Genomic DNA, 27,220 nt, shown 5'->3' with positions numbered 1-27,220 from the left:
TAAGGCTGTAATCTTATGTAGTGCAGTGGGTCACCTGTGATGTACCTGTGCATGATGATGTCATCATACACCTCACTATATTCAATACAAGGGTACACCTCTTCTTTGCTGAAGCTCTGAGAAAAATGCTGTTTCTCTAGTAGGGGTGGGGCCTCTGGCCCATATGCCTGATTAGGCACAGCACAAGTCTCAATTTGGCCCACAAGGCGTATCATCACTAGTCATGCCCACCTGCCTCATACCTGATATCTCATGTGACATCAGATGTGGGGCAAGTATAAATGTAGATACAAAGGAATAATCAGGAGTTTAAATCCTGATTGGTGCTGTTGGAATACTTTCTCTCTCTCTCTCTCTCTCTCTCTCTCTCTCTCTCTCTCTCTCTCTCTCTGCCAGTCAGCTGATTGATGCTGGAAGCCACCTTCAAAGAGGGTCGCTATAATTGCCCATGGGTTGGTCAACCATTGCAGCAAGACACCCCCCACTGAACTATGACAGGTGTCAATCGACTGACATCTTTACGGCATTGTGTGATTGACAGGTGGTGGCCCTGCCTTCATGTCAAAGCTGGCCAATGGCAGGCTGGGGATCGAGGGATCTAATTTGTTGGGCAGATCCAAGTCCCCCACCCCTGTTCTATAGAATATAACGGAAACAAGCCATGGGTGAATAAAAATTGACTGTGACATCACTGAGGCATATGCAGCACCTAATCTCAGTTTTTAAATGGTTTTAGATTTCTTTTTTTTAAGAGGCATGACAGATGGGCATGTAAAACAAGCAGCACTTAAAATATAAAAAGGAGGGCAGCTCACCTGAAAGTCTGGTTGCTGAACCAGCTTTTCTACATAACTGAGTGAGGTCTGTTATGTAGGTTGTGCAGGTGGATGGAGAACATGCACACACCATGGATCAAGTCCCTGCTGTGACTCCTTGTCAAAGAAATGAACAGATTTACCTCCACCTGAACACGTTGCTGTAGCTTTGGTGACATTGCATCCCAAACTGTGACAAAGACCCATTTTCAGCAGAAAACCTCACCCTGTGTTCTGTACCAGTATGGGTGAATATATTCACAGCTGATCCTTCATTCCTGGAATCCAGCAAATTAACAAAACAAAGCTTAGATTGCAGCCCTAGACACAAGGACCTGGGATATTCTCTCACTCTAGTTAATTCAGATTGTTCTTTGCAATACAGTGACTGAACAACATAAACCCATTTATTATTTCTAGAGTGACCTTGACCTAGCTCACCTGGTTACTCAAAACAGCAGCAGGCTAGACTGGGGTGGGGGTGTCCAGGAACATGTATTTCTATTGTCAATCAAAGCACCATCTCCTTTATCCCCAATTACAAAGAGCCACTGGGAATGGTGATTAAGAGTTTTGGGTCAAGGTGCCATCTGTATGCTGATGACACACAGCTCTATCTCTTCAAAACATCTGAATGAGGAGAGGCTGTGCAAAACCTGGGGCAGAGCCTTAGAAGCAGTGGTGGAATGGATGATGGAAAATAAGCTGAACTGGAATTCTGGCAAGACAGGGGTAATGTGGGTGACAGTTTCCTGCACCTGAAAAGCTGGTCAATTGCCTGTCCTGTATAGGATTACACTCCACTTGAAGGAGCAGGTACACAGTGTTTTTTTTTGGGGGGGGGGTGCACCTTGATCTACCTGTCACTGGAGGCCCAGATAGCTTCAGTGGCATTGGTGATTTCAAGGTTGGATTACTGCAATGCCTGTGTAATCTGGCAGTGCCTACCTCCTTTTGAAAGCCATATATCATGTGAACACAGCACCATTAAAACATGGTTCTTTTACTTGTTGGGCATCCCAGCCCTACTCAGATATGAGTCTTTGGTCTATTAACACCTAGCCCAGTGTTTCTCGAACTTGGGTCCCCCACTGTTGTTGGACTATAACTCTCATCATCCCTAGCTGGCAGGACTAGTGCGGACCCAAGTTTGAGAAATGCGGATCTAGTCATTTGAAACTGTCACCTCCAGGCAACCAGCCCACCCACAGTATTATTAATTCTATAACAGCACCTACAGCTATTAGCACTGGTCTTAACACTGTATCAGAGGTACACGGAGGCCACCAACAGGTGGTTGCCTACAAAAAGGACTTGTCCTTTGGATTGGTTCTGGACTAATTGGTTTTGCAGCTCTTTGTTTTTTTTAATGTTTATGTGATTTTGATTTATCTGACCTCTTTCATTCCCCAACCATTCGATTTCCTTAGATCGCAAGCCTGTTTGGGACAGAACTATTACAAATTTATGGGTGGGGGGAGAACTGCTGCAAGTTATCTTGAGTCCACAGGACTGGGTCAGGAACAGGAGAGCAGGTACCAACCTCTTTCATCTGTTATGGGATGAACAAGTGAAATAGTCATTGAAGAACACTCTGAAAAGGGGAGGAGCCAAATGGTTCTTGGTTCCAATAATGACCATGTAGAACAGTCACTGAAGGTTCTGTTAGCAAGGGGCCAGAACTTGCTGTTGTCTTTTATAAGCATTTGAGCTTTAACAACTAGCTTTCAACTCTACTCGCAGCACAATCTGTCACTGGCTGCGAGGTTGGGAAACTCTGATCCAAGACTGCATTCAAGGGAAACCTTTGGCAAACTATTGGGAAAACACATAGGCACACACCTCATCTTTGTTCTCCCTTTTGGCAAACATTTATTAATTTTCCTTTGTAGAATGTGAGCCATTTAATTTAGAAATCAAGGGAGGTGATTAACGACTGAGCAGCAAAATCCCACCATTGGGATGCAGCCAACGAGGAGCTGATCGTAATTGTATGTGAATTGTGCCTCTTCTACTTCCCCAGATTGGGATAGATGGTGGCAAAAAAATTCCTCATCACACAGGCAGCCAACTACTCTAGGTGCCTAATTTCTATAGGCATCACATTTTGATAACTGGCAGCTTATTCAGAGTGGAAGGATTAAAATATCCTTATGCTTTCTAGCATTAGAGGTAAGGAAACAGCAACCTATAGTTCCATTTAAAAATATTAATGCACCACTTTGATTTGCTGAATTTGTGTTAAGTCACCAGTCAGATTATTTATTTATTTATTTATTTATTAAGGGGGTGGTTGATGTTGTTGAACTGGCTGTATTGAAGAAGAAAGCTATGATGTCCTTGTTCTTTTTTAACGTTGAATGTGGAAACAGAAAATATGGGGTAGAAAAAACCCCAATAACTGCACTGAAAAAAGCAGGGTGCTTTTAAACCTCGGGTAAAGTCTTCAATTAGTTTTGTTTTCAATAAATGCACTTTTAAAGCACACGCACATTTGCTCCAATGCAATATAACCTAATTGGGATTACTCAATTGCCTGTGCCTTTCAAGTTAACTGCCTGGTGCTTTTTTATTATGATTGAAGGGCAGTCATCAGGGAGCATAATTTTTAAAACTTAACATTGCATCACTATTACATTTCATATCATGCACTTCAAGTGCCTCTCCATTAGATTGCTGCACTGCAGCAATTAGCACTTTTATTGAAATTATCTTCAAGCAAAATGGAAATTAAAAGGAGATGGGGTATTTAAGGCATAATAAGGCTTCATATATAGAAGCTCACCCATGCAATTTCCCATTCAACTGTGCAATTAAGATCTGGCTCAGACACGGCCTCATCATGTAAGAAGTGCATACAGTGGCATACATAAACTTCCACTGCAGCAGTTGCTGGTAACTCTACGGAATAAACCAAGGTCAGACTACTACTATTAATACTAAGGTTGGGCTTCCTACTGTCTGCAAATCAAAGTGGCTGATATTGCAAACCCAATCTTTCTTCTGTGCCTGAAGAAGGCCCTAAGACCACAGCACAAAGGATGGTGGAATGATATCTAACCTGTCAGGAACAAGGTGCCATTTCTAGGGGGAACAAACAGGAAGACAGAAGAGGATGCTCAATACTTTCTATATCCATTGATTTTCACTTGTGAACACCCCCAATGACACCCCCCCCCCGCTGTGCTAAAATGGTCAGAAGAGAATCCATAAATATCTCCCCACAGACCCTGCTTAGTATCTTGTTTCCCTTGCAATGTGTAGTTTAGGCCAGTCCTAGACAGTTCACTGGGTCTGAGCCCTGAAATAGGCTGTGAGATTATCAATGCAATCCATAAAGTATTGAGCTTGTTATGGAAAATGAGCTATGGGAGGAAAAGGCTGAGGTGCAAGAGAAGTAGGTGCATGCAAGTGGCAACTATCCACTGAAAACCTTGGGCAAAATCCAATGTCAGTCAAGCAGGACTCCCCTTCCTCTCCCGCACCCTCCTCAGATCTGCTCCAGAGGGTCTCCTAAAGCTCTGGAGCAGATTCTGGAGCAGATTCTGCAGGAGACAGTACAAAGGAAGCATGGTGTATGGGGAGATGAGGCTTGCCACTCAGCTGTAAAGAGGAAACCAAAAGAAGTAAGGTCCACATACAGAATGCTCATCTGTCTAGTTCATATTTACCCATCCTACTTGTATGTATCTCATCCGCTCTCAAAGGAAACTCAAAGGATACACGGGGTTATCCAATATTTTCCTCAAAGCAACCCCTTGAGGCTTGTTAGGCTGAGAGTTAGTGAGTTTCATTGCTTGTTGATGCAAATCCTTCCCTATCCACGGCACCCCAGGGGAGTCTCTTCATATATACCCACCCAAAAGTGTTTTAGAATCTTCCCCTAAACTCAGAGGACAAGGGAATTAATCCACTGAGGTAAATAGATGAACCACTAAAATATACAGGAGTTGGAAATAAGAGTGCTACAGATGGCCATAGCTGTCCTTTAAAACATTCATACTGTTTTGAGGTCAGCTTTTTTGTCTTATAAAAATTTAAAGCAGAACACCGTCAATGCTTTTAAAACCGCATCCCAAGCTTTTAAAGACGAAAGATTTTGCTCGATTAGTCCTAATTATGGCAGCATCAATGAAGCTAGAATGTCAATGAGTGTAATAACTTGGTCCAAAAGTGACTGTAATTGCAAAAGGACAACACAACAGGATCTCATGCAAAAGCAGAAGGATCTGACCAGTATTTCTTCAAGTAGTGCAAGTCAAAGCCACCTAACGGTCTGCTTGATTTCTAATCGCAAACCTATCATAAACAGCACAACAGATTGAAACCCAAGTCACTGGGATACCAGCTGACAGGTCCTCTAAAAAGGGGGCGGGGAGAGAAAAGAAACATAGCAACCTGCTGACAATGCACTTTGGACAGCCAAGCACACAACAAAGGCCTTTTGTTCCACATTAGCAAAGACACAGTGGTTGAACCAGTTGGCCTACTGCTTTAATGCAGGCCTGTATTGCGACAAAAAAGACTTGCTGTGACCTTAACAGAAAATTAGTAAATTGGTGTAGAATTACAGACTTCTAATAGGCCAGCCAAGCGGTAGTAGAACAGAAAATGTACTCTTTGCTGAGGGCGGTGGGTGGGAAATTTTCTAGAGCATTGGGGAATCTTTCCAGAGTTCAAAATCTCTACCTGCTAGAAATCCTTTCCCACAACAACTAACCCTGCCTTCCAGCACAGAACCGCTGCATTTTTGAAATGAATTTTGTATCTAGAGGTTGCAAATTTATTGGGATACTATAAATGAAAATAGCTGGACATACTTACAAGCTACTGAAAGAGCTAATTATACCTATCCAACAGAAAAGTTGAGGCAGTCCTCCATTTAACCATTCCATGCAGGCAAGTGAATGGAATTCCCTCCAGGTGAGTGAGTAGACTAGCAAAGAGCAACAGAACACTATTACAGTGGACCCTCCGGATACGAACTTAATTCATCCCAGGGGTCCGTACTTATCCCGAAAAGTCCGTATCCGGAGGTGCCACTTCTGCGCATGTGCACAGTGAAACCCGGAAGTATAGAATTCCGGGTTTGCCGCATTCGTAACTTGAAATTACACTACCCGAAGGTAACATAACCCGAGGTACCACTGTACACCTTGCCAGCTCAATTTGCTTCTAGTCCGCAATATGCTTCACCAGCCCGGTTTTTACTCATGAGATGGGTCCCTCTTATGAGTAAAAAGTAGGTTAAGTAATTTTTTTTGCAGGCTTGTAACTTTTGCAGGCCTAGTAACAAGGCTGTATTCAGTGTAAAAATACAGTGGAATAAACTGCTTAGTCCTGTATGCTCTTTTTTGTCGTTAATACTGCCGCCCAATTAAAGAAATCTTAGTAATTCATAGATGTTTAACAATGCTATCTTATGCATTTGTACACAGAAGTTAACTAGCACTTCCAGGCAAGCACGTATAGGATTGCAGCAGTCATATACAGGATTGCACTAACCACTTGCATAATTGCACATATTAATTAAGTAATAGTTCTGAAGGAGGGAGAAGCACTTTTTAAATTATCCTTCTGCATGCTTTAGTTTGCAGCCTACAGCGGGGCAGGTATGGATAGAGCCCAGACAATAGCTGGTGAGCAAATTAGTAGGAGAATACGAGAGAAGGAAAGACATGATGGAGAAATTAGAGGGCAAGCAACAGCACTGGGGCAGAAGTGGCTGAGCAGAGAAGGGGACAATGATGCGTATGCAGGAAGGAGCAGCTGGACCAACTTCTACAAAGTCATTCGCCATTCTCAGGAGAGGATATTTTACATTCTGGCAGTTAAGAATGCTGCAGGGGCCAGGAGGCAACCTTGTTAGTCGTGTCCAAATGACACATGATCACCAACAGGGCATGCTTATATGTAGAATTCTATCAGTGATATTTTATCCACACAATCAGAACACATTTCAGGAACCAAAAAGTTTTCTTGAAAAATGCGACTTCTGAACTGTCTGGCCCCAAAATGGCAGCCATTCCATTTTGGCAACTGTAACCCTGCCGCCATTAAGGAAACCCTGGTTTGGCACCTATCTGAGTTTCTAACACTGACAGTAGCAGAAGGCAGAAGTGCACTGGGAAAGCCTGCATTACATCCACTACATGAGATTGCTAGAACCTCTTGCTGCATTAAAAAAACACACACAAGTTGTTGTTGTTCTTTTCTTCTTCTCATGGAACAAATGATTGTGTTCACTACTGTTTAGGCTGGTGCTGAGAACAGTTTTGTTCTGGGAGCAAATTAACTCCTGCATTGTTGGAGTTGGATGCATAGAATAAAGAGCTTGCCTGGGATAAGACAGTCAGCATGGATTGTTAATTATGAAGGGCTGCTGGTTGGGCAGTAGAGCTTGGGGAGAGGGAGTTTGTATTCTCTAGACTAGCTAGGGAGGCAATCACAATGCTTCAGTTTAAAGAGGGAGATGGTTAAGGGACTTACACTTTGTGGGAAGAGTGAAACAATACTGTCTTGACCCATAAGCTCTTTTCCTTAATTTTGGGGTTGGTGGGAAAGAGCAGATTTTAGTTGCTCAGCGGAGAAGGAAAGACACTCTGCATGTGCTCAGGGTGACTTTTGCTATATCCCCACTGATTAGCAGAAATGTGGTTGGCTATCAAGCCCAGATACAATTTGTTGATCCCAGGCAACAATGGTTGCCAACGTCTCAGGGGAGCCCCAGCAACAAAAGGTTAACCTTAGGAACACCAGCTGCTAGGGAAAATAAAGGATGAGGAACAAACACAGTGAGACAGACAGAGGGAGCAGATTAATGAAAATCAAGAATTGCAATAAAGGCAAAGCAACACCTAGGCAAAGCTAAGGAGGAATGAATGAAAAACATATAAATGAGTGGCTTTAGAATGGGGATGTGATTTGGGAAGCAAACACTAGCGAGAAAGATGTGCCAGACACTCTGCACTTAGCAGCAGACAGGGGATCAAAACAATGGCCATCTTTAGAAACAGTTTTCACAGCGCCTTCCCACAAAGCCCCTAACAGGGAATTATCAAGTGGGAACATAATCAAACAGAGACTGGCACCCATAGCTTAGTGCTTACTACCTGATGTGTTTGCAGTGCCAAACACCATTATGATCTCATTCCTTTTTGGCTATGTAGGTTGGATCCCCACCTCCTGGCAGACACCTACGTACACAGAATATACAGTGGGGAAACTTAATTTTCTACACTCATTGCTACTGTTTCTACAAAAACTACCATATTTTTCCATGTATGACTATGCTTTTTGCTAAAAAAATAATAATGCAAATAATAATGCAAAAATTGGGTGTCGTCTCATACACTGATAGTGAACGGAGAAGGGGGACGTGTGATTAATGGCAGCAGCAAGCAGGAAACCGGCAGCAGTGATTGGGTCGGTGACTGGCTGTGGCTGCAGCAATTAGGAAGGCAACTGGCGGCTGTGGTGAGGCGGGCAGGCAATTGGCGGCTGCGACAAGTGGGCTGCTGGTGGCGGGGAGCGGGCAGACAATTGGCGGCTGCGGTGAGGGCTGCAATCGGCAAAGGCTGTGGCAAGCGATCGGCAGTGGCGGGCAGGCGGGTGAGCGATTGGAGGAAGTGACCTCCTCCACTCCCCCCAAAAGCTAAACAACTTAATTTCTTAATTAAGGGGGCATCTTATACATGGAAAAATATAGTAATTTGGGAGTGGCAGGGGACTGGTTGAAGTTGCACAAGCTACTTTTGAGGCCATGGCGGCCCAGGGGGCGGGTGCCAAAGAAAGATGGCAAATGGATCCAATGATTATATTGTAGGCGTACTTGAAGAAACTTGGAATAAGCCCCAGGTGGAACAGATAGTTCTTCAGATAATTTCTGCTAAAAGGTTAACTGCCCATGGAAAACCAGCATAATGTCTGCAGTTATAAGACTGGTTACTGAAAAGGTGGAATAACACAGGCCTTTTAAAACTTACTTGCTCCATAGGATTGAGAGAGGAAAGGGGTCTTAGATCAAATAAAGTCTTTCATGAAGAACAGATTTGTTTAATGCTGGAAATTGCTACAACAGAAATAATTTATAATAAAATATGAGCTTAAAAATATCAAGCCACACTTTGCTCTATCATTTTAACAGGGGAAAGGGAGGAAGCTGCCGCAAAACATCATCTTGCTACAACTTCCTTAAAATGTGCAACAGTAAACTAACAAAATTACACCCGCCACTAGCTCAAAATGCTTTTCACGCAGAGCCTACAGGGCAGCCGCACAATCCCATGACCCACAAATAACCTTGGCATTAGCGTTTCTTCACACATGCCCTATTTCCTTAGGCATCTCTGAAACTTCAAAACAAGAGATGCCTTTTAAAACCTTCAGCTGCATTCAAATTTCCTTCTCCGTAATGATGCAAGTGCCAGGACGCACATTTGACACCATCACCATGTTTTTCAGCTACAACTTCAACCAACAAGTCAGCTGACCCTACAAAGCAGAAGGAGAGAGATAGTTTTCCCAGAAGTATTGGCTTGTTTCAAGAACTGAATGGAAAAGGCCTGAGAATCACGTCACTACTGGGCGAGTGGGAACAAAAGAAATCTGGATTCTTATTAAAAGCTTCCTACCCTTCTTTTGGGACACGGGTGGCGCTGTGGTCTAAACCACTGAGCCTAGGGCTTGCCAATCGGAAGGTATCACCGCGCTCCCGTTGCTCGGTCCCTGCTCCTGCCAATCTAGCAGTTTGAAAGCACGTCAAAAGTGCAAGTAGATAAATAGGTACCGCTCCGGCGGGAAGGTAAACAGCGTTTCTGTGCGCTGCTCTGGTTTCGCCAGAAGCGGCTTAGTCATGCTGGCCACATGACCCGGAAAAACTGTCTGTGGACAAACATCGGCTCCCTTGGCCAGTAAAGCGAGATGAGCAATGCAACCCCAGAGTCGTTCGCAACTGGACTTAACTGTCAGGGGTCCTTTACATTTTTATCCCCTCTTTTCCCACTAAAAAGTGGCACACCATTCTGTCCCTAGAGCTCCATGAGCTGTGGTACAGTGGTTAGAGTACTGGACTTGGAGGTCTGGGTTCAAATTCTTCTTTCTCCATACAGTTTGCACAGTGATCATGTACTCATTGTTACCTCTCAGCCTAATATGTCTTACAGTGTTGTTGTAAGGGGGGGGGGAGCATCTTATGAGCTTGCTTTGAGGATCATCAATATATTAAATATAATAAATGAAACTAAGGCTGCACCCACCTACCTGGAAGTAAGCCCCATTAAATGCAATGTAATAGTTAGGAATGCACTGTAAATCAATTTCACCCAGTCTTCTCCATGTCCTTTAATCCCAGGTAACTTTAATCACAAAGTTATCAAAGCAACACCAGGCTACTGTGCACAATTTAACCCAGGTGACACACGTGGTGAATCTAAGTAGAGGGGTGCAAGGGGAATTCCTGCACAAGTGGAGATGGAAAGATTAATGGGCATGTGGAGAGCTTTGAAGTCTGAAGATAATACTCACAGTTCTCATTACAGTATAACACTTAGTCACCAAGAGCAAGAAATCACAGAAGACAACCTGTGTCATTTCGAGTCCCATTTTGAATTCTACACTTGGCCATACTAACAGCAACCTCAGTACATGGACCAAACTTGACATAGACAATGATCTCATAACTCAGCCTGTTGCTTAGTTTTCCAAAACACGCATTCAAGGAGGAATATTATTCAGTTGCATATACAACAGTTTACAACTGTTCAATATATCTTCTCCCACTTTTATTTCTTTATCTCCCAACCCCTCTCCATCACTTAAGTTTGGGCATGTAAACGTGATGCGCTAGGGATAGAGTGTGTCTCTCTCTGTCACTGTTGGACTCTTACCTATTTGGAGGGAGGATACTTCCCTACATCCCTGGCAGGTAGGGGAATGACAGCCTTCCTCCACACACCATTCATGTCTTCAAAGGGGTGGGGAATGGGGGCACAAAACACACACACAGCATGTCCTTGAGATTGAGATGCAAGGTAAACCTTGACAGAGCTGAAAATGGGGACTATCATGTCACTGAGAGGTGGGGAGGAAGGTGCTTCAGATTAGGGAAGGACACAGAATCATAGAGTTGTAGAGTTGGAAGGGGCCACAAGGGATCATCTTATTCAACCCCTTGCAATGCAGAACTCTTTTGCCCAATGTGGGGCTTGAACCCACGACCCTGAGATTAAGAGTCTCATGCTCTACCAACTACCAAATTGCATTGGAGTTAACAGGGGAGAAAAACCCAGTATTATTGCCTCTCCCCAACTCAACAACAGATAGAAACTCTTTGCTATCATGCCTGGAGGGCAGCAGGAGCCACATTCTCACTAATGTTGCCTTTGGGGGTGGGATCTGGGCTTGGGGTATGCTCACTACAAAAGCCAGGGAAGAAAGATGCACAGAAAGATACTTGCTAGCATCTTCATCCCTGAGTAACACGGCCTGGTAATTCTACTAATTTCTGTTGGGGGATTCTACTTCCTAGAAGTATTTGAGGTGGGTGGAAGGTTGGGATGGCTAATGAGCATAACTGCACTCCACACTCCAAACTGAATTACTACAAAGCACTCTGTGATGCAGCCCTTGAAGGATACTCAGAAACTTCAAATGATCCAAAGCACAGCAGCCAAGATGGTGGCCAGTGTTCCACTTAGAACTCAAATAATGCTTGTTCCATTATAAGAATTTTATAACAATTATTTTTTTAAAATGTAGTAAATTAAGTGAAGAGCATTTTCTCCCTCCTTCCACCTCCACCATACTGGTTACATAATTTTTTGCACAGAAGTTGCTTTCTGTTCCAGCTATACTAATTTAAACTACAGCACAGATATATAATCAGTGGCTTAATGCCAGCTGTAATTACGCCCTGTTTGGGTTGATTTGCATGAATGGGGAGACTGTTGTACTCTAGTTGTAGCTGATAACCACTGTAGTTTATTATCCGTGTAATGACTACTTCAGCGGTAGTTCACGTAAAGGAGTGGTTCTCAAAGTTTTTTCTCTGGGCCGCACTTTCAGAATAAAAAAATGCGCATGCCACAATTTTTTAATTGATACCCCGGAAAACACAACTAGGATTGTCCTCAGTATCGCTTCATGTTCTTGCTCTCATTTTGAAAAGGTATCTATCCATAATCTGCATATAAAAAAATTATGTGATGCTATCCCATTCCATACTATTCTGTACTACAATGAAATGTTTAAATGTTTCTTTGATTGTCCTTGAATCTTCCTGCCACACTTGGTAGCCTCTCCTGCCACTCCCTTTGAGAACTACTGATGTAAAGATACCTTACAGGATTTAGCAATGGTGCCGAGTGTTCTAACTACTGAGATAAGGGAGGTAAAATGTTTTAGAACTTACACATAATACACGTTGGCTTTCTGATGCCACAGATTTCTGTCCAAAATTGTTCAAATGTGTCCAGCCTATTAGCTATCATTCAGGAATATTAAAGCTCCACCTTTGGGACTCTGCTCAGAGGAGGCAAAAAACATTATGTCTAGATAATGCTAGGAGGCTTAATTCAGACACTACACCAAACTATGGTAAGGAAAGCTTAACCGCAGTTTAGTGTGATGTCTGAAACAGACAAACCATAGTTAACAGTCATTGCTCTGCCCTTGGAGGCCACTATCAATTGGACAGGTAAGCAGAGAGAAAATCAAAGCATGGAAGCACGTGCAGGTGTGCCCACACATTTCTAAGCTATGTTTGAGTTCAGACAATGATTTGGTGCAGTATCTGACTTGAAGCAAAGTGTATACAGCCTACATACTAGGGGGAGCCAAATTACATGTGTCTCTTCCACCACCAGACATCTACCCATAAGGCTTAGCATTTATAGGGCCTAAACATAGCATGTGACACACACCGGGCAAAACTATATGAGCACTAGTCCTCAAGAATTAGTGAAACAACTGCTATGTTTAAGCTTGTCTAGAAGGACCCTATAAGCAATCTATGCTCATGCAGATGTCTGGCAGTCCAGAGGCAGAGCAGAAATGGCATGCCCCATAAACAGAGACTCAAGCAAAAACTGATATGTTTGGCAGCAGAGTTTGTATTCCTTTTCATCTTTAAACTGTTTAACATGGCTGCTTTTGAGATATATCTTTGTTTACATTAGGGGATGCAACAATCACATAAAATTAAAAACAATAAAACACTCAGGCAAACATTTCTGAATATATTCACAAAGTTGTGTCAAGGTGTATATAGCAAAATTACAACAATTATTACCAATGTAAAATGATGCATAGTGGTGTGTATTTGCTTAGATTATGAGCATAAGTATTTTGTATCAATAACAATTAGCTTTTATGTGAAATTATGGGGGGGGGGGATTAAAATATATACTTCATGCATGCCAGACTGTGGTACTGCTCTATAATTCTATGAAATGCCTCATTATTTGTGTAATCCATCATCATCATCACACCAGACTGCATAAAAATTGTCATGTTTCTTTTGGCCTCGCTGCGTTTAATTTTTATGTCAGTTTTTCCAATAATGCTGTTTGTGAACTGCATTATATCATTGGTCCATAGTTAATAACTGTAATGATTTCCATGTTCTGGCAATAGTTTTTCTTGCAGCAGTTAATATATGTGTTATCAGTTTTTGTTTCTTACTTGCAACATATCGTGACTATATAAGTTAAGCAGAGCCAGTCCTGGGGTCATGGGGACTGTCTGCCTTGTAATCAAATATATTTATGTAAATACATTAAAAAAGAACTGACCATATTTTAAGTTGAAACAGAACGTACATTGCATGGTATCTTTTTCAATGCAATGCTCCTGCTCTAAGTGTGATGGATCAATGACACATTAAAATTCCATTTATAGAGAGTAAATGGATGGTGGTTCTATGGTTTCACACCTAACGTACCGGTATTTTCAAGCCACTTTTTGTTAGGCATTTTAAGCACCCACGCAGAGAGAGGAAACAGAAGAAGCATATAAGAAAAAAGAGTGCTTTAATGATTAGCAATACACTTTGCTCCAAACCAAGAAAATTTATAGCAAACAAGACTCCCTTCTACAAACCCACCTGCAGGCATTTAACCCCCCCCCCCCAAAAAAAAAGATTTCTACTTAAACAGCCCTAATTAAATAAGGCAGTGCAATGCTAAGAGAGCTAAAACCAAGGGAGTATTTGTTTTGTTTTTTTCTTTCAAAAAGAGATGCATTCCCTCCTTTCATCCAGTGTTCAAGATGGCTTCTAACAAAGAAGCAGCAGCATATCTGAAGTGTTCCTACATGTATTATGCAGCATACAGTTTGGCTCCCTGGAAATCACAGCTAATTTTGTCTCAAGTTTCTACCCTTCGTGTTGTGAATGAATTGACCAATTTACACAAACAAAACACAGAGCATACAACACTCTAGAATCTGAAATGTGTAATAGAGTCACCCATAGACATCCACAGGGGAGTAAGGGGAGCATTTGCCACCCCAATTAATAGTAATATCCAAATCCCCAACCACACACACACGGTTTCTAGCTTCAAATAACAAAGTCTGCATTCACATGACAGCTTTTTTCCATTTTTGCGACTTTCCTCCTATTTCTACAGTATATATGAGCTTTCACATGATGTAAAAGCCACTTCCAGAAGTATTGTGGAACAGAGCACAAGTTTAACAGTCATTTCCATCAAGTCCCCCCCCCCCCCGAAGCAAATAAACATGCACTATATTCCACTATAGTTCTAGAAACAGCTTTTACATCATTTGGAAGCTGAAATATAATGCAGAACTTAGGGTTAGGGAAAAGTGATGAAAACAGAACAAATTGCTATGTGAATGCAGCCAAAATATACAGACCAGTTAGCATCATAAAATCATAGAATTGTAGAGTTGGAAGGGACCCCAAAGGTCCTCTAGTCCAACCCTCTGCAATGGAAGAATAATAATAATACAGTGGTACCTCGCAAGACGAATGCCTCGCAAGATGAAAAACTCACAAGACGAAAGGGTTTTTGGTTTTTTGAGTTGTTTCGCAAGACGAAATTCCCCTATGGGCTTGCTTTGCAAGACGAAAACGTCTTGCAAGTTTGTTTCCTTTTTCTTAAAACCGTTAATACCCAGGGTGCATTGCTTGAAGAGGTGCAGTTGCACGTGGTGTGGCAGCCTTTTTTGAGGTTTTTGAAGACTTTGGTGATTTTTGAAGCTTTTCCAAAACTTCTTTTGAAACCATGCTTCGCAAGACGAAAAATTCACAAGACGAAAAAACTCGCAGAACGAATTAATTTCGTCTTGCGAGGCACCACTGTAATAATAATAATAATAATAATTTTATTCATACCCCGCCCTCCCCAGCCAAGACTGGGCTCAGCGCGGCTAACAACCAGTAATAAAAACAAGTTGATTGAAATACAACTTAAAAACAAGATTAAAATACAACATTAAAACATTAACTAGATCATGCATGGCAGATAGCCATCCAACCTCTGCTTAAAAATCTCCAAGGAAGGAGAGTCTATCATGGTCTACACAGTGTCGTCTGCTTTAACAACTGGTTAATGCTAACTATGTGTAGCTTTGAACAAATGAACTTGAACTGTATACAGTGGTACCTTGGTTCTCAAACTTAATGTGTTCCGGAAGTCTGTTCCAAAACCAAAGTGTTCCAAAACCAAGGCGTGCTTTCCCATAAAGTAATGCAAAACGGATTAATCCGTTCCAGACTTTTAAAAACAACCCCAAAACAGCAATTTAACATGAATCTTACTATCTAACAAGACCATTGATCCATAAAATGAAAGCAATAATCAATGTACTGTACTATAAAATAAACAAGACAGTATTGTAGATGATAAAAAATTAAAAAATGATAATTTTCTTACCTGCACTGATGATAGTCATTGTTTTGATGGGGGGCTTTTATCCATTTCCGCACACAATCAATCAATCAATAGCTGAACTGGGTTCCACACAGTCACAAAAACAAACTAACCGAAAAAGCCTCAAAAACAAAAACACAAAATAAATAGCAAAAACAAAAGCAACAAACACAGTGGTACCTTGGCTCACAAACTTAATCCGTTCCGGAGGTCCGTTTGACTTCCAAAATGTTCAAAAACTGAAGTGCGGCTTCTGATTCAGAAACAATAGCAGACAACTGCAACGGACATTCGGCTTCCGAAAAACGTTCGATAACCAGAACACTTACTTCTGGGTTTTCAGTGTTTGGGAACCAAAGCGTCTGAGAACCAAGGTACCACTGTATTGTGTTACTTTGTTTAATAAACCAAAATTAATGTTAACCACAGTCCTGGGTTTAGAGGACAAAGGAAGCAACGAACAACTATAAATGGAGGCTTCCAAACTCCTATCCTCAATTGTGCAGGAGGTAGAGAGACGAGGGAGAGAGAAAGAAAGAGTCAAGGCGGAAGTTCATTCATGTCACTATAAACCATGGTTTAATTTCTACATGCAGACATTAAATGGAACACAGGACAACTAAAAACTGCATCATGTTACTGAGTCACATAAAAACCAAATCATGTTATTTGATATAATTCTCCTGCGTGTTTCTTCAGTCTGAATTGAAGAAAGAAAGAAACGTGAAATTATTGTGTCTCGATTTTGGGGGGGAGGGGTTTCTAAACACACATCTGTTTCTTCAACATGCTGCAGATGATGGAGAAATCAGGTGAGATGATTTGAGAGCTGCCCAAGTTTATAGTATATAGGAATTGTAGTACTAGATTGTCTTATACAGTATAGTTATTTGAAAGCATTTTAAAGGGGTAATGGGCAAACTTAAACAACATTTTAAAATCTTGCCTTTAAAAGCATTACACTGGTCATCGTAGGAGAAAATATTTCATGCCATGTTTTTATTTTTTCCTTATATTGCCAATTCTTTTCATTGGAAAAATGGAGGGAAAGTCCATGGTGTGACAATGAACCCAAGTTTTTGGGGTCCTCATATATTTATTCCCTTCAGCACTCAGGGAATGTGCTGCTTCATGGCTTATATTGCCTCTCTGCAAAGGCCCCAAAGTCTGCATAATCACCAATGCAGCAATAATAATATTGAGCAAATTCAGACAAAACCCACATCATCTACATAATTTATTCCAAGTCAAGTGAGATTTATTTATATATGCTTTCCATGCAATTACTGCACTCAAACTGGTACAATGGAATATTGTATGAGAAATCAAGTTGGTTACGAAAGTGAATACTCAAAACTATCAAATCACGGAACAATCTGAATAATCAAATTCTCAACAATTCATTATACTAAACCCACCATCAACATTACAACAACAAAATTACATAGTGATTCATTTTATCACCAGTAGAAAACAGCAGCAACAAAATATAGATTAAATTAAAAGGTGCAGAATCTGCAGCAAAATGTTATCGCGCAAGACGCTCCTGTTCAGAGTTCCAGCAAGCCAGTCACACCTTGTTTCAAAGTATTCCATTCCATTTCCACACACCCCTGCAACAAGACAGGCTCAGTCCTCAATAAACTGCCCCCCCACCTCCCCACAATAGTTGTTTGGAACTTCTGCAAAACTCTCCTCCCACAAAGCCTGGAGATACCTCCTTTCTGTGCATGGATGTTTCCATTGCGGCAACACAAAAACCCACACTTGGTGAAATAGTTTGCTATTACCATATTAACTAGAATGTAATACACACCTTTTTTGGCCAAATTGTATCACAAAAATTAGACTGCGCATTAGTTTTGATGATGCATTTACATTCACCAGCAAATATTTTTTGGGTTTCAAGGTTTTGAAAATTGAGGTGCACATTAGGTTCGATGGTGCATAAGATTCATGTAAATATGGTAGTACAGGAACAATTAAGGTATTAGAAACACATAGCTAAAACTTCAGCTTTATGGAGAATATGCTTATTTAGAATCAGTGGCACTGTCACAGGAACAAGCATGGCTCCAACATCTTCATGGCTCTCTTAGGACAGGACTTTTCCAGCTCCTGTTCCAAAAAAACTTCCCCCATATACTGATGACATCTTTATCACCTGGACTCATAGACAGGAGTCACTGATGCAGGGAGATCGCTGAATTTACATCAAGAGATGTCAATACTATTACTTTCAGACTAATCTGAGGCAGTGGATTTCCAACGCATTATGTGTGCTAATCGGCAGACCAATGCCATAATGTCTGTGTTATCAACCACTGTTTTGTGAATTGTCACTGTCTACAGTTTTTCACATTTCATTTCCCGCTGACCTTGGTGTTTATTATTTTCTCCAGCTGTGTGTGTGTATGCATACACCTGTAACTTAGAATAACACTTCATACCTCCAATGTAGTCCACAAAAACATGTTAAGGTTCCCCAACTCTTTGCACCTTTAGCTAAGACCTGAACACCTTCAGTGTAGTCCAAGTGCAAAATTTGTTTCCCCCCTGACATATGAACACAAGTCATTAACAGGCCCAGAGCCAGTCAATAATGCATGGTCTTATAAATGCATTCTCCAATAATTTGATCTGCAAATATCCTAAATGGAACCCCTTACTGCGTTTCATTTGGGAGTATACTGAAATCCCCCCAAAAAACATAACACACTAATGAAGAGAACCTTGCAAATCCCAGAAAAGGATGTTCTGACCCTGCCTAGGAGATTCATCCTTAGACGCGCCAGCCAAGCAAAGAAGCACCCTTTTTCAGAAGGGGATTCCTTTGCTCCTCACAACATATTACCAGGAGCCACTACTGCTACATCCAGAAATCTTCCTGGTATGGCGTCATCCTTGATGGCTTTTAAAATAACTTTGTAAACATTTTTTATTCCTGGCCGTATTTAGCTAATTTGCTGTGGGGGGAGTTAACCACAGACTTTTAATTCTTTATTTGTATTTTATAATATTATTGTGTTGTGGTGTTATAAAATGTTCTCTTAAAACTGACTTGCAAGGGAAATGAGCCCTGAGAGTTGGGGGGTAGGAACACATTACATTTTTTTCTGGTACTTTTAAAGTTTTTTATCAGAAGTTTTGCTAAGCTGTTAAAAAAGTTTAATTTTGGAGTTGTTTTAATTCTGTTATGGTTTCATCACTTTTTAACTATTATCTTTTATATGTTTTTAGCTTTCTGTATTTTATCTGCGTTAACTTGCGCAAGCCACCTTGAATCCCGGCCTGGGAAAAGGATATAAATGAATGAATGAATAAATCTTTGAACCATTTCATTTCACCAACTATTGTTAAGATTAACCACAGTTTAGGGTTAATATGTAACACTAAAATGGAACTGGAAGCTTCTGATCTCACTGTAGCCACATTCTAAGACAGGGGAGCAGAGTACATAAGCTTGAGACTTGTTGCTGCTCATAGAATCATAGAACTGTAGAGGTGGAAGAGACCCCCGAGGGTCATCTAGTCTAACCCCCTGCACTGCAGGAATCTCAACAAAAGCATCCATGACAGATGGCCATTCAACCTCTGCTTAAAAACCTCGTCTTCATGACACTATATGCAAACCAAGACATTCTCTTTTCCCACCATGGTTGTCAATGAGGAAGTAAATTATGCTGTATGAACTAGTGACAGAGCAGTGTGATAATACACCTTGCCCACTCTCTCAGTTTTCTTCTATACATTCAGCTGATGAATGCAGGAAAGTGACTGATCTATTTGCACCAGCAAGCCAATAGCAAGTGACACATGCAATCATCTCGAGGTTCGGTTACTTAAACTGGAAAAAACCAAACTAGCGCATTTCATATAATGATGATGATGTTTGGGAGTCTACAGGCAAAATGTATATACAGAACTCCTATTTCCAAATCTGCATCAAGAAACTGCTAACGCTCAGAACACAGATTCAGGTTTTGTCCTTCAAGATGTTATTTTTTTATTTGGTCATGCTTTAATAACTGCAATGCATCAGAGCTATGACTCAGGAAAAAAAACCACATCATCAAGACAGAGTGTGTGTGTTTTGAGCAAAAGTTTTGCTTTGTCATCCAATACACATTTCCGTTTGGTATTCCCAGCCAACCTACAAAGCTGTCAGACACAATACCCTCAATTTGGTAACTTCACTATTATTTTTAACTCTGCCAAAGCAATTAAGTAAAGCTGCAATCCTATGTCTGCTACTAGAGAGGTTCATTGAGCAAAATGGGACTTGCAGCCTAATTTACATTATTCAGAAGTACAGTGGTACCTCGAGTTACAAACGCCTCAGGTTACAAATGCTTCAGGTTACAAATTCCGCAAACCTGGAAGAGTTACCTCGAGTTGAGAACTTCACTCCAGGATGAGAACAGAAATAATGTGCTGGCAGCGCAGCGGCAGCAAGAGGCCCCATTAGCGAATGCACGGCTCTAGTTAAGAATAGTTTCAGGTTAAGAACGGACCTCCGGAACAAATTAAGTACTTAACCTGAGGTACAGTGGTGCCCCGCAAGACAAATGCCTCGCAAGACGAAAAACTCGCTAGACGAAAGGGTTTTCCGTTTTTTGAGTCGTTCCGCAAGACGAATTTCCCTATGGGCTTGCTTCGCAAGACGAAACGTCTTGCAAGTTCTTGCGAGTTTGTTTCCTTTTTCTTAAAGCCGCTAAGCCGTTAATAGTCGCTAAGCCACTAATAGCCGTGCTTTGCAAGACGAAAAAATCGCAAGACAAAGAGACTCGCGGAACGGATTAATTTCGTCTTGCGAGGCACCACTGTATGTTTTACCAATGAAGACATAAAAAAAAATGTGACAACTGAGATGAGTCATCCATAACTCAAGACTTATCAGGAGCGCCTAGTTGCCTGGCAACTCTTATTTAAATCATAACAGTTGCTGGGCAACAAAACTGCATTTGCTTATCCTCGCCTTTACACCTCACCTTCTCCTTGGAGCAGGGACCTGGCTTTTTTAGGTAGCTAAAACTGGCTTCCAGCTCCTTAAGTTGCAATTCTGTATTTGACTCAAAGGTGCAAAGTAAGTAACTAGGATTTGAATGGCAGCACAGCCAAAAATATTTGGCACCCCCAAATGTTAGCTTGGCTTACTAGGTAGCCACTATTTGTGGTTGCCTGCGACAGGTGCAGAGGGAGCTCAGATGTGAGATTGGGTCTTTGCTCAATTACAGTGGAATCTGGAAAAGGTAAGTAACTGAAATGAACAGCCTAAGTAGCTCCGGCTTCTTCTTAGCTCCTCTTCAATTTTCTAGGAGAACTCAGAAAGAAGATTGTGCTGCCATTCCCCTTGCTAGCCAGGGGGCATTCACCCTTGCTGGATTTCTGTAGGACTGACCCTGGGCAACCTCGATATAGAATTGTAGAGTTGGGAGGGCCCCTGAGGATCATCTAGTCCAACCCGCTGCAATGTAGGAATATGCAGTTGTTCCATATGGGGACTGAACCTGCAAACTTGGCGCTATCAGCACCATGCTCTAATCAGCTGAGCTACCCAGGCAGCTATAGCCATGTGTCACTAGCAGACTGCCCTCTACCACATGCCCTAGCAGAGCTACACAAATAATAAATGCAACATATATAATAAAAGTATTATTTGTGATAGAAAAACAGGCCATGTCCTACCAAACTTCTCAAGTGTCCTCCTACTGTGGCGCCAGCTCTGGAGGACTGCAAGTGGCTTCCAGGCTAGCTAAGGGTCCAACCCCCCCTCTCAAAAAGCACCCCCATTCTCACTTCAAACAGAGCCCCAAAGGAAATCAGACACACAGAGAAAGAAGACTGCCCATGACATTTCTCTTTAAAATCAACATGCCTCCCAAAATCCTAGATTTTGTGCCAGCTACACACATATTCACGTTTTCTTCTATGTATGCCATAATACTTTCCAAATAACCATGATGATTTTATGCAGCTATCTTGACAGTGATATGGCAAATAGCAACCCTTCTCTGACCGCACGGCATTAAACGTTACAAACACAGAATACTCACAAAGAAGAGCAGAAGCCTTAACATTTTGGTTCCTGTCCACACATTCAAAGCACAGTAAACTGTTTATCACTTTAAACTCCAGCAAGAGCATTCAAAGAGATGATTGGCTGTCGCCAAACAAGCCTGTAATTTAATTGTGTTTGCCCTAAATTCCTTCATTAACTATACTCTAAATAAGGAGACGGCTGGCTGAGGGAAAGGGCCTTAGGCTAAGCCAAATGGAAACAAACGTGACACAGTCAGAATATATGCATTTTCTTTATCCTATAGATATTCAGAAATGCTTTCCTTGGCTTTTATATCTTTTTTAAAAAAGTTATTTTTTAAACTTTTAATTGTATTTTGACAAAGTAATAATCATAAATAAATAAGAATAAAAAGGTGCACCCCACCACTGAGACCATTCCATTGTAACTATCCAACCTCTCAAAATTTAAACACCTCTTGCGGCGATTTGACCCCTTTCCGTTTTAACAGTACATATTCTACAAACACCCTGCATATCTCCTCAAAATCATTTATATCTAACATACAAAAAAAAGACAAGTCACCTCTTCAGGAGTTGCAGTGACCCAGTCACAGAGAACTGGTCACAAAGCGAAGGTTTGTCCTCAGGGTGAGGGACTGAGGTAGGCCTGAACTCCAAATTAAAGGCAAGAAGACACTTGCAAGGAACCCCAGGGAACCGTGGGGATCTGTAAAGGTGCCTAAATGTTCCCCTCAGAACAGATTTCCCACAGCACCGCCATAGGGAAACAACTCCCACAGTTATTTAGAAGAAAGTTGCATCAGTTAAAAGCATATGAAATATTTACCCGAAAAAAAATTCACCTCAGAATGAAGGAGCCTCCCCAAATCTAACACATGGCTCTGTCAGCACTAACGAAGATGACAGTTTAGAAGGAAAACTGTCAGAGAGGTAGCCATATTCGTCTGTGGCAGCAAAGTCCAGAATATTTAGGGAAGTTTCTAATGCCTGATGTTTTATTGTATTTTTAATGTTTTGTTGGAAGCCACCCAAAGCCCAACAAAACCAGATGGGTGGGGTATAAATAAATTATTATTATTATTATTATTATTATTATTATTATTATTATTATTCCCAATCCTCATTCTGACCCAGGCAGATGAAAACAGCAAAGATATACAGGCTCTATAATCCCAAACACGCAATTTAAAATCCTTTGGAGAAAGAAACCCAGCAGCGTCCTCAAGGATTGCTGGAACTGGAAATTAACTTGAGAGAGAAGTTACCACTTAGCTGCCCCATAGTGTCTCAACTGCAGTCTACATCCTACTCAAGTCATCGCTAAAAGCACCTCAGGAATATTTATTTTGAGGCCACCACATTCACAAGGAGGTGTCATTTGTGTGAAATAGTGTCTCCACTAGAGGGTGAATCTGTCTCTGAGGTATTTGCACGACAGATACCACAGAAGGGAACTGGCTCCCTTGTTTGAGAGAGGGTTAATGGCCATATTTGCCATTTTTTGCTAGGTCTGATGCAGAGATGCCAGATCTAACATGGTAAATTACGTAAGACATTTCTATAATAAAGAATGTTAGCCAAACAAGTCTAGGTCAAATATTACAGATAAAGCAAGGTTCCTCAAAATGTCAGAAGTGGTCCGGAAACTTTGCTCCAAACACTCTCAACAGGGCTTCAAGATTCCTCCCTATATTCACTGCCCCCAAGATGAATCAAGAGAGTCTTAGTTAAGTCTCAACCTACCCTGCCTCACATGGTTGCTGTATTGTTCCACAACTCTTCCCATATTGGCTGTTTCTCATGGAAACTCAAATGTTGGCACACAATCTGGGACTTTCTTTGGAGCTCAGTTCACTACCCCTTGCGAATGGAGTGTACCCTAAGGAACTGGATGCAAGTTGCTTTGAGGGTCAAATCAGATATAATAGTGGCAGACACACTTGTTTATAAGTCTGCTCTGTTATATAGGCTGATTTTTCGAGCAGGTGACAGTCTGTGCCTTCAAGCACTTCCCAGTGTTAGAAACTCAGATATATAAGCTAGGCACCAAATGGTTCATTAAACCAGGGTTGCAGTTGTCAAAACAGAATGTCCAGTTGCCATTTGGGGGCCAGACGGCTCAAAAGTCTTCTTTTTCCACCATGTGGTGGACCTGTAAAAGGGTAACGGAGTATTGGGAAATAATTCATAATGGATTGAAATGAAATGTCTGAAAGTACTTTTCCCAAAAAACAACAACCCAGAGTCCTTTTTGCTGGGGATAATTCAGATGGAAATTTCCAGGTGTCTTTATTTATAGTCTTTATTTATGTATGCCACTACGTCTGTGTTTTGTTAGCCCTAAAATGGAAAACGAGCGAGGTCCCAACTAAAGAAAAATGGCAACTTAAATTGATGGAATATGTGCAGCTTGTGGACCTAACATATAGAATAAGAGAAAAAGAAGAGCATACATTCATAGAAGATTGGAAAATGCTTATTGAATATATGAGGGAAATTGTGTACATTTGAAAACATTGGCAGCATAAAGAAAATTCAACAGTGTAAACAAGTTGTGAGGGATGTATTAATGGAATACTGAATGGTTTAGTTTATGTAAAATATGCAGGGATTTATTATATGCAAATTGAACCATGGAAAGAGAAGGGAAGTCACAGATAAAATATCACTGATAGAATTCTACAGGATGTGTTGCTAGTGTGTGAAAACAAGCAAGATCCAAGGATCCCCAGGCATGCACCTCCAGATGGTGGAGACCTCAGGCACCCATCCCAGCATGCAAGCATCTTCACTTGGTTGCAAGTGGCTGATAGCCAATGCACCTGGTGAATTTCAAACGCTGTTCTCGCCCCTCAATCAATCTCTGATACTGGAAATGAGTATTGGGGGGGGGGAGTCTGAAGTGAAAAAGAGAATCCTGCACCCCCAATCTGCATCAGACCACTGTCTCTACAATAGCCCACTAAATAAACTATGCCTTTGTCTGAGACAATCTGCAGATAAGCGTCTTGGCAAAGGTGTCTTGTGGAAGGTTCCTGCATTGAGGAAATGTGGACAACTTTAAAACTCATAATTAAAACCAAACTTCTCTTAGCTCCTCTCACTTCCCAAGCAAGAATAGTCAAAGCATACAGGAAGGCTCTGTGGCCTTTCTACCCATGGATGAAGTCAAGTCCTGTCGTATTCCACCAGACCACTCCAGTTCAGTCATCCACCAACAGAAATAATTTCAACACTGCAATTGGCCCTGAAGATTTTAGTGGCTCATCCACATTGGATGTAACAGCATTGCTGATGGAGGGCAAAATTTCAGTTTTCCACTTACCAATACATTCACTGCCTTCCAGGCACAGTAATGGTTAAAGGCATTAATTAAACAAATATGCAGTTTCTCCAAAAATGTAATATCAGGAAGCAATATCTGCTTCAACATTTGTACTTGCTCAACAAGTAGAGGCACCTTGTTGCAGAAAAGAAGCAAGGCTTGTGAACATAATAGTGAGGAGGAAAAAAGCAGATTAAGAACAATAACAACCCCTAAATCAGAGTATAGATAAAACTACCACCAGATCTCTGTCAATCTTCTGCCTGCCATCACTGTAGGGATCCTTTGGATCTGGACACAGTGACATATTGTGTGGTTTTAGTAGAAGGGGTCCACATATTTTGGCTTTGCTGTTTGCCATCTCCACAAAACCCTTTGGCCAAGTTCTGTGGCAGGTGCAAAGCACTCAGGGAAGGGAACAAAATTTGACCCTGTGCTGAGTTTCTGTGGAAGGCAGAAGAAGTGCCTCGTTGCTGCTGGCACCTTCTGCAAAGCCCAAATGGATGAGAGACCAGTAGCCTTTCCTCCCCTCAAGCTCCCTATTTATTTTTTTCCTGCCTCAACACTGTACTGGGCTTCTTCATGAAGCACTAGCAGCACCTAACTGTTATAAATCTATTGCCCTACATGGTCATCAATATATATTTAAAAACTTGATACAATCATGTTGAAAACTGCATGCCTACGTTTCACACATGCACACCAAATAGCAGTAGAGTCAAAAACCATTTAGGCTACCCCTCCTAGCCTTCTCCAGCCTGGAGCTCTCTAGATGTTTTGAACCACAACTCTCATCAGTCACATCCAGCAGTGCTAATATGTGACATCCTTTTCCATTGCACAGAAGTTTGACGCCCTCTATTAATAACAACAACAGATTTTAAGCGGAGCTTTTTGCATCTGTTGTGCTTTCCTCTATTGCTCTTGGGTGCATTTTTCTCCTCTGGTTTGCATTATTTGCAATTGGCGCTATTGCTTTAACTTCGTATGTGTCACACTGCCTGGAGAGGGGCGATCTGCCAGTAATGCAACTTACTTCTACCGCCACCACCAATACTTTACAGCCTGAAATGTGCTACCATGCATTTCCTCCTGGCTCCCTGAATCAATGCAAAGCAGGCAAAGCACTCCCTTGGTCCCTGTATCCCAGGCTTCCCCCACCACCACCATGCTGCCCCCCACGAGTGATGCAAAGCCCCACTCACCAGCCGCCTCGCCAGGCTGCGCGCCCGCCACGCCGTTATTCAGGTACAGGATGGAAAGCAGGTGAGGCTGCGTCTTCTCCAAGGCCACGCGCAGGTCCTGGAAGTGATCGCGGTCCTTGGCCAGGAGCAGCTTGATGAGCACGTCGGCCTTACAGGCGCTGGCCGAGACTCCCTCCTTCCCTCCATCATCGCTTCCTCCTCCCGTTACCATCCCGGCTTCCTGCAGCTCTCGCAAGTCGATGGGGCTCAGGGTCCCCGCGGCATCCAGCAGCTCGATCACCTTGTCCACCTCCGTCATGGCCTGGGCCAGACTCTGGTGACACTGGGCCAGCAGCTCCTTGTGCTTCGGCTCCATGGCAGCCGGGAGGCAGGCGCTGCAGCCCCGCCGAAAGTAACTCGCCAAACTCCTCGCCTCCCGGGAGGAAGAGCCGCGCGCCCGGTGCGCGCGCCGGAGGCACAGTTGCAAAGAGAAGATGCTTGGCTATGGTGCGTTGCGCCTTTGCCTTTCCTTTCCCTGCCTTCCTTCCTTCCTTCCTTCCTTCCTTCCTTCCTTCCTCCCTCCCTCCCTCCTCGCACAACAGGCCCCGCCCACCCCCTGCAATAAAAGGGAGCTGGACAACTTTTCTATTTCTTCCCCTGCTCTCCTCCCTCCCTCCAGACAAAGATCCAACGACCCCTCTTTCCTTTTCCCACCGCAAAAGCAAGCGCAGAAGAGCGGCTACATTCCGCCTCCAACCCCCCTTCAAAGCCGCTACTCCGGGGGAGAAGATTTCCAGAGAAAAGGGGGGAAAGAGTGAGGGGGGGAAATGACTTATTTTTGCACACACTCAGGGCAAAGTTATGCAGAAGGGAAAACAACTGTTGCTCTTTCGCTGCCTCCTCGATCAAGCCCACCCACTCCTCGCTTCCCTCTGAATCCCCAAACTCCAAATC

At 42.2% G+C, this 27,220-nt stretch overlaps 1 protein-coding gene across 8 annotated transcripts in view; it reads right to left on the bottom strand.

Annotated features, from left to right (window-relative positions):
• The window catches only part of DLG5 (discs large MAGUK scaffold protein 5), a 155,728-nt gene extending 128,875 nt beyond the window's left edge, over positions 1 to 26,853 (bottom strand). For 3 of the 8 annotated variants that reach the window (XM_077930620.1, XM_077930624.1, XM_028729152.2), the window contains exon 1: positions 26,288 to 26,851. In XM_077930620.1, the coding sequence (XP_077786746.1) occupies positions 26,288 to 26,642 (355 nt within the window). In that variant the 5' untranslated portion in view covers positions 26,643 to 26,851. Of the gene's footprint in view, positions 1 to 15,715; positions 15,750 to 23,500; positions 23,559 to 26,287 lie in introns of those variants that run through there. The other 5 variants (XM_077930623.1, XM_077930621.1, XM_077930622.1 and 2 more) reach the window with 4 other exon arrangements.
• Positions 26,854 to 27,220: the final 367 nt, after the last annotated feature.

The sequence above is a fragment of the Podarcis muralis genome, chromosome 6 (genome assembly GCF_964188315.1).
Source record: "Podarcis muralis chromosome 6, rPodMur119.hap1.1, whole genome shotgun sequence".
Lineage (NCBI taxonomy): Eukaryota > Metazoa > Chordata > Lepidosauria > Squamata > Lacertidae > Podarcis > Podarcis muralis.
Note: the sequence above shows the minus strand (reverse complement) of the source record. Positions and strands in the feature narration are given on the sequence as shown.